Genomic DNA, 8,439 nt, shown 5'->3' on the forward strand with positions numbered 1-8,439 from the left:
CTAGTTTTCGCACGTAAGCTCCCTTTTCGTAGACCAGGTCACATATAACTAAAATAATATGAACGCAAGTTTCAAACTTAGTAGAAAATTTAAAAAAAAATTTATTTTCATCAAAATTTCAAATTTTTTGGCTAGTTCTGTGGTGTCCGTCCTGCTGTTCTAACACAGATGGAAGAACCTACAGTTTCACGCCGCCACCGAACGGCAAATGGATTTTATGAGGGTTTTCATGGCAAAAATACACTCTGAGGTTTGCCATTGCCTGCCGAGGGGCGACCACTTTCAGATAAAAAACAAAATTAATATAGATGTTGCCAAGACCAGGAATAGAACTGAAGTCCTATGGAATGGTAGAACGCATCTCTCACCACTCAATGCCAAAATAGTCCCAAATTAATCTCGAAATTGCCCCGAAATGTTTCTGACACAGTTCTGAACTAGTGCCGAAATTTTCCTTAAAAAGTGGTGACCTAGTCCCTAAACAGTCCGGAAATAGCAACGAAACGGTCCTGAACTGGCCCCGAAAGGGTCGAAAAAGTTTTTGTTGTCAGTTTCAAAAGGATCCTTTATTAGTCACAAAATTATCCCAAAATGGTGCAAAAGTAGGCCAGGGCTAGTCCCGAAAATTCACACTAACAAAGCCACAGCTTTCACTCTTGGTGCGGGTTTTAACGCGTGGCTCACTGTCCAATCGGTATTCACGCAGTAATGCTAAAAATATTACCTGATCCCGTATGTCGCAGTTGACTAGAAGATGTCGAGGTGGCGTCCACACTACCTTCTTAGGTGCCCAGGTGCCGTTTTCGAGACTAAGTTTGAATTACTTTGGCTCTCATATCCTTAATAGCCCCGAGTAGCTCTAAGGCATTCCTAATTCCTAATTATATAATCGGCTCGAGGCGTTTTATCGATTAAGTATTGGGTGCCGTTCAGAAAGTGGTAACACAAAGGCCGATCTCCCAAATGTATAAGTGAGTCCTTAACCTCACTTAAATACCGAAATGATTCTCATCTCGTCCCAAACTGATCCCGTACTGGTTGCGAAATGTTCCTGAACATCCCTGAAGTACAGTCGAAATGGTTCAGCACGTGTCCCAAATAGTCCCGAAATGATTTCCAAGTAATCCCGATATGTTTCTTAATTAGAAATAATTCTGTACATGTCCCGAAATGGCGCCGAACTAGTCCCAAAGTGGTCCTAAACGAACCGCGAATTAGCCCGGAAATGGTCCTAAAATAGCCGTGAAATAGTGTGGAAATATTCATTTGTGCACACTAGAAGCAGTTACAAATTTTCTGCTGGGGTGACGCAAATTTTACCCACACCAAGAGCTAAGATGCTTAAACATCAAAAAGAGTGCAAAAACCTAGTCCCGCGTAATATGTTGCAATCGTGACGGTCTTAGACATGTGGAAATTTGTTAGCCAGCTTAGAAACAATTTTGATCAGTAACGATCGGAGAGAGCTTCTACTCTATGTGTGTCCATTTAAAATTTATAAAATGCTTTAAAACGCATATCCTTCGGGATATGGTTTGGTCTTCAGATAAAAAGCAAACTCGTTTGTGTAGCTTAACAGTCAGCTTAAAGTTGATTTGTGGAAGAAAAAAAGCTTTTACCCTTAGGAAACTATAGCTGTTTTTCACAATCATTTTTCATTAATACATAACAAATTTTATTACTTATTTTCCAACAGCAATGTCGCTACGAATTGGATGGGTCGCGCGACAATTGTAGCCGGCACAGCGGGTCAGCAATATGTGGAGAATATTTTCGAGAATCCTGAGAATGATTACGAAATGATAACTGTGAATAATTCCATGTAAGTACAATAAATGGGATATTTGACTACATTTTAGGGAACTTCCCTCGCTCATTATTACAAATTAATCTCCGAGCAATCGGTTACACTTAAAAATTTTTCATCTTTCATTGCTCGAAATATTTATAATCCTACCTTAAACTGATGTCACTTCTATTTTTAAACACTTCTTCATAATAACTATCTACTGTAAACTACGTGCCTGAACTATGCATGAGACGTTTACTTACACGCTCGCCAATCTTAACTGTAGTTTCAATGTTGATTATGTGATCAATAGGTAAGTGAAAAACAAATGGAAGAAATTTGTATAAAAGTAGAGCATAAAACTAAATATCAATTTGCAACTACATATATAAGTTTCCTAAATCCTGCTCATCAATTGTTTACCATTTTCCTTTCCCAGCACCATTGAACTCTGGCGCTCCAAGATCGAAGCTAGACACAACTATTGGAGCTATAACAATACGATATCGGTGCAGTCGCGCATACGCGATAAATCAGGTGGGTGTGACTGAAATTTTTAGAATAAGAAAGTCTTCTTATAAAATTTCATTTATCCCACACCACAGACGATCCTCTTTTGTTCGAGGTGCAAGCGGTGCCCTTCCAAATGAACAATCTCACCATACTCGATGGCAAATGTCCGCCCGGTTGGGCGCTGCTGCAGGATACCTGCTTCATTTATGTAGGCGCACCTTTGACATTCCATGAAGCGCGCGCCTTCTGCCGCAGCGAGAACTCGACGATGCCTTTCATACGCACCGACAGCACAACGTTGTGGAAGTATTTGCAAGGACAAATGCGGCACTTGAAGTGAGTTTGAAAATAAATTACGAATATTTAACGAAATTAGTTAATTACTTGAAACAAAAAAAAAAAAACACTTTTTCAGATACACCGAAAAAGTGTGGATCCAAGACTTCAATCACATCGATCGCTGTACGAGCTTTGCCTTTACCACAACGGAGGTGGAAGATTGCGGCAATGAGTTCGGTTTCATTTGTGAAACGGATCCAAGGGTAAGTTTGGCGTATTTTCACAATTTATTTACCTTTCAACTCTATTTCTCCCTTCTCTCTTCTAGGTCGTCATCGATCCACTCTCTTGGCGCGCCGATATTTTTGCGGTCAGCATAATTTCCGCCTTCATTTTGGCCATAATTTTGCTACTAATGGTCGCCTTCTGTTGGTATGCCAAATCGAAGCAGCGACACGCTCAACGTTTGCAGCGCCGTAATAGCATACGCCAGAGCTTGCGAAGCTTGAATAGCATTGATCCGCAGGGCTCGTTGCGGCGACGAAACTTTGTATGATTATACGTTTATTAATTTCTATTTTGTAAATATTTAGTTTAGTTAATTTATTTATATTTTATTTGTTTTAATTTTTTTTTAATTTATTAGTTTAGTTAAATTTGTTAGCTGATTTAACCCAAACTGAACTGAACCGCATTGCAGTAATGTGGTAATTCGGAAACTTTCTTTTTTACTAAGTAAATTTTTCTGCGAGTATACACCACCACCAATTTGATGTTCCTAATTCACTGGAGCCTTCATTTCTCAACCAATTTGATTAAATTTTTTTTTTAAATAAAAATTTATAAAATTTTCAAGAGATAGTTCAGCCCGATTTTTGATTTTTTATTTGTTTATATTAAATTTTTTAGTGCAGATTGCTGAAAAAGTGGCAATTTTGAAGAAGATCGATTCTCCTGTTCCAGTTAATAAATGTTACATTATAAAAACTAGTTGATAAAAATTGTAGGGTTCTCCCAAAACGAAAAATATTAAAAAAAAATTATTTGAAATGTTATAAAAAATGTTCACCAAAAGTATTTTTTTGTTTTTGGTGTTTATAAAAATTTTTGGTATTCAGTTTTATAGACCATTAAATTTTAGCACAATAAAGTGCAAGTTGCAAGTCGCTAAGAGTTCGCGTTGATTTTTAATAATTTTTTCGCTTACACATCTGCATGCTAAGTGGGAAATAAAAGCGTTTGTTATAAATATTATTGAAAATCAACGCGAGCTCTTAGCCACTTGCAACTTGCTCTTTATTATACTAAAATTTAAAGGTATATAAAACTGCGTACCCAAATATTTTATAAAAACCAAAACAAAAAAAAATTGTAACATTTTAAATCAGGGTTCGTATTTGCACACACATGCGCAGCACATCCTAACATTTTACGCTCACACACGTGTGCTGTGCATATAAAAAATTAAAAACTTGCTCACATCACATGTGTGTGCCGTTTGGTAAAAAGCACGGGCACATGTGTGTACTTTATTTTTATTAATATAAAGCACACGCACATGTGTGTGCTTTGCGTAGAGAAACTTATACACTTCGATTTCTAACTCAAATCTTAAAATAATTTTTTAATATGTTTTCTGTCATATAAAAGCAAACAACATCTCACTTTTTATTGAATAGTCTTTAACGTTTAATAAACAAATTCTTTTAAAAATATATTATGTGCATGTGCATGGGCTGAAATTTGTACAAAAATCGGCTCACACACATGTGCATGTGCTTAATAACAAACAGCACACACTTTTCTGTGAGCAGAGTTTGTTTTCCACTTATGCAGTGAGTGCAAGTTGAATGTGTTTCTGGCGTGTGTGTGAGCAGAGCATGTGTGTGCAAATACGAACCCTGTTTTAAATTATTATTATTTATTTTTTTTCGTTTTAGAGAACCCTACTATTGTTTTCAACTAGTTTTTATTATGTAAAATTTATTAACTGGAATAGAGAATCGATCTTTTTCAAAATTTCCACTTTTTCTGCACTTTGCACTAAACAACTTAATATAATAAAAAAAAAAAATCGGGCTCAACTAGTCTCTTGAAAATTTTATAAGCTTTTATTTACAAAAAAAGAATCAAATTGGTTGAGAAATTAAGGCTCCAGTGAATTATGACCATTAAATTCCATTTATTGGCCACTGTGCATCGGTGTCTATAGCAGTATAGTTAGATTAAGCTTTCAAGACTGTATCTACTACACATTCATTCCTCGAGGGAATCTGGGTGGTAAAGTCTTCTTCCAAAACAGAGAGGACGCTGTCATTTAGTCTGGCAATTTAAAGTTAACAGGAAAGATGTCCAGTACTATTTTTTAAGTGACCAAATCTTGCAATTTTACCCAGTACCCAGTGGGAAAATGTAATGTATAGTAATCGAAAAAATAATCAGTAAAACAGCCCTTTTCACATTCGAAAATGCGTTTTTTTCCCCACGGCGATGTCCTAGAAAAGTGGGGCATTCATTTTTGCATTACGGTGCATTTTGTATTCAGTACGAATTTTTGGCGACTTTTTTGGAATTTTTGTAGCACAAATCATAGTAATTTTTTTTCATTTGTTGACACACTAGTTTTATTATCTACACTAGATTGGTTCGGTTAAGCAAAAAGAACATTTTCACCGTTTAACTACATTTTGAAGCACATATCTTAAACTTTTAAAATGAAAAAATAGTTAAATTTCACAAATCTTAAAATACCTTTTTTTAATATGGTGGCGCACTTTTGAAACTTCACATATATGTTGTTTATTGGTACCAACTTTCATTGCCTCTAATAAAAACATTTTATCTCAAAACTTCCAAAAGTTATTAAAAAAAAACAATTATGATTTTTCGCTAAAAAAAAGTTTTTAAATACTTGATTTATTTTTTGAAGAACTTGTTTCTGGAACTCCATTGATTGAAGTAAATGCAAGAAGAATGCTTTAGCGTTTTTTTTTTCTGGCGAGAGAAGGGAGTGACCTTAAAAAAGCAACTCTTGAGATTTGCTCATATGCCGCAGGTATTGAAGGTCTTTGTGTTGAGTGAAGGGTTTACCATTGCATCTACATGCATGGCCTTATTAAATGTCTCTTCTATATTCAGAAAAACTCCTGAGGCTATTTCCTAGAAGTCTAGGACCTTTTCGATAGATCTGCCCTTAGAGTAGACGTGTTAGCAGTTTGATAGCTTACTGTGATGTAGCTATATCGGATTTACATATTGTATATGTGTATCTAGAAGCTTTTCTAAGGTTTTCATAAATAGGAGGTAAGGCTTATAGATCAAAAGTTTCTTGATTTCACATAAGGGGATCTGCCTTCTTGTTGAATGAAACCCTTTCGCACTATTGTTCACATTTTGGGGATGCGGGTTCCTTATAGGTAAAAGTCAATAAAGGACTGAACAAAGCTGATGCTGCTTAAAGCTCGGCGAGTGATATGTCGTACAAACCCAGGCACTTGTTAGGTTTGAAGCAATTGATTGCCCATCTATAGCTAACTGGCGGTTGAAAACGACCTTGAAAAATTATGTTGTTCAAATTGATAGGTTAGGAAGGCGCGTACGATTGAATCGTGCTTCCACTCGGAGGCAGGAGAAGGCATATCCTTCTAACCGAAGTTATGCCATATAGTCAATATAGTGTTCTAAAACATTTCACCTCCGCTATCTCCCCCGAACTATTGAAAAAGCGTGAACCCAAATGCTTGAGATACCTTGTCTGGAGAGCTAGGCATTGACACAGGAAGTGGTGAATCCAATCCTCTTTTCTCTCATTAAGACAACTTCTGTAGTGGCAGCTTGTTGGTTACGCCATCAGTACAGTACCCTGTGATGACGCCAGTAAAAGCCCTTGCTGCAGATTTGTTTAGCTTCAAAAAATTTTCAGTATTGCTTGAGTCTCGGCCATGAGGATGTTGAGATTTTACAGTCGCCACGATTGATCCATAGGTCATTAATTACGGCTGCTGTGTATTCTTCAATGTAATGACGTTCCCAGACAGAGACCTCCTACTCCTGCCACATTCTATGCGGCTTGTTAACAGGAACTCGGGTGTGTAAGCCGAGCAATCCATAAGCTGCATAGTTTTTGTTAAGCGATTTGCGTATTTCAGTTTCGTTTTTCATTTTTACCCAAAAAAGATTAGATATGTAAGATAAAAAATTCCGACCCGAAACTCAGATTCGACTGTGTTAATACCGACGCGGTTTCCTTGATTTCACCCAATAGTGTACTGATTTTAACTTATAAAATATTTATGTCCTTATTTCCTTATTATACCCTAATTTATATTTGATTTTGTTTTTATTTATCATTTTATTTTTTTCCACTTTTTTATTTTCTCCCCTACCAATATCTTTGGTCCATTAGAACATGTCCACGTCGACTGGCACGCTCTCCAAGCAGCTGGGTCAAGACTACAAAATGATGGGTAACGGCTCCATCGATTCCATGGACAAAAGCGTGCTTAGCTCCGAAGCGAGCTTTGAGGCATACGACAATCAAACTGCGCATCCGAGCGGGTATCAAAAACCGAGCTATAACGATTATGTCACTCAGCACTCGGTAAAGGGAGGCGCAAATGGTGCTGCCATCAAATCGAATGAACCCTACAAAATTGCAACCATCGGCTCCGTTTCGAAGGCGTCCACCGCACGCGGTCGCACACCCTGGCTACCAGACTCATTCGAGCTATCCTACCGCAATGAAGGTTTCCGTGACAACTCCACTTACGCTAGCACGCTTACAACTTCTGTGGCCACAAGCATTGCCGAAGATACGCCCATCATACATCAGACGGACACCGAGGATGCGAATTCAGATTACTACGGCAACGCGAGCACTTTGCCGCTACACAGCGGCGGCAATGAGAGCCTCTCTTTCCTGCGTGAGTTGAAGCAGAATTTACCACCACCCGCCTACAATAAGCCACATCGGCAAAGTCACAGCAGTTTTCTGTCCTGCGCCAATGGTGGGACAACGCGTCCCACAAGCAGCTCACAATTGAGCAATGACTCGCATTCCAGTACGCTGTCGTACGAGCAGAAGATCGATAATTTACATTTTACGCCTGTCACGCAGCGCGCTGAAGGGATGCCACTATTCCGGCATGAATTGGCTGCTGGTGGACTGCCGACGCCGCCACCCGATATGAGACGGCCAGATTCCTATTATACAGCGGTGCGTAGTAGAAAGGCGCAACCGCAGTTGACGCATATGGCGCCACCACCGTCCAACGCGAAGCTGGGTGTGGCGTCTAAGCCGCAAGCTATGGGCGCAACGAAGCCAATGACGGCCGCCAAGAATCACGGTTACAGCCAAAATGGCAGCCAGAATGGTAGACGTCCAAAGACTGTTTATAAAACTGCCAGTCCCGAACCGACGGCATACCATCTCTCCAGATCGGAAGCTTTGCTGGAGACGGATTTCGACGATGAATTGCCGAGTATGGTGCCGCTAAGCACGAACAGTCGCAGCTATAGCCAGCCGTTGGAGACGGCAATGTAGATAGATAGGGGTGAGTGGTACGAATCGTACTACTGAATCGAAGAAAATACGAAGTAAGAACGACAGAACAGTATACACATGCATCATCACAAACATTATCGATATATCGACAACACTCATACACCTCTTTTTTATCATTACAATTAATTAATTTGTATTTATACTTTAAACGCTTCAGCTAATTAAATAATAATTTTTATATAGCATAAATATTAGGTTAAGTGATTTCGATCTACGATCAACGATTATATATGCCTTAATGCTACTATAGCTAGCCGAATGTTTAGCAAGCAAATAAAGTAAGATATACATATAT

At 38.4% G+C, this 8,439-nt stretch overlaps 1 protein-coding gene across 2 annotated transcripts; it reads left to right on the forward strand.

Moving 5' to 3' along the window:
- Positions 1 to 1,539: 1,539 nt before the first annotated feature.
- LOC118740899 (protein bark beetle-like) lies at positions 1,540 to 8,433 on the forward strand. 2 transcript variants are annotated; one of them, XM_036472636.1, is made up of 7 exons: positions 1,540 to 1,822; positions 2,076 to 2,102; positions 2,229 to 2,326; positions 2,395 to 2,638; positions 2,718 to 2,844; positions 2,910 to 3,131; positions 6,987 to 8,433. In XM_036472636.1, exons 1-7 carry the CDS (start codon positions 1,716 to 1,718, stop codon positions 8,121 to 8,123), a joined length of 1,962 nt encoding a protein of 653 aa, XP_036328529.1. In that variant the 5' UTR covers positions 1,540 to 1,715; the 3' UTR covers positions 8,124 to 8,433. The 2 variants fall into 2 exon arrangements, with proteins under 2 accessions (XP_036328529.1, XP_036328530.1); XM_036472637.1 differs by lacking the exon at positions 2,076 to 2,102.
- Positions 8,434 to 8,439: the final 6 nt, after the last annotated feature.

Source organism: Rhagoletis pomonella, unplaced genomic scaffold (assembly GCF_013731165.1).
Source record: "Rhagoletis pomonella isolate Grant_MI unplaced genomic scaffold, Rhpom_1.0 Rhpom_scaffold_00006, whole genome shotgun sequence".
NCBI classification, from domain to species: Eukaryota; Metazoa; Arthropoda; class Insecta; order Diptera; family Tephritidae; genus Rhagoletis; species Rhagoletis pomonella.

What these genes read in the sequence shown, in the direction of transcription:
- LOC118740899 (XM_036472636.1), top strand. Translation starts at nt 1,716, where the DNA reads ATGGGTCGCGCGACAATTGTAGCCGGCACAGCGGGTCAGCAATATGTG. An exon ending in ATAACTGTGAATAATTCCAT is followed by an intron (nt 1,823 to 2,075) that starts GTAAGTACAATA and finishes TCTTAACTGTAG; the next exon opens with TTTCAATGTTGATTATGTGA. An exon ending in TTTGTGAAACGGATCCAAGG is followed by an intron (nt 2,845 to 2,909) that starts GTAAGTTTGGCG and finishes TCTCTCTTCTAG; the next exon opens with GTCGTCATCGATCCACTCTC.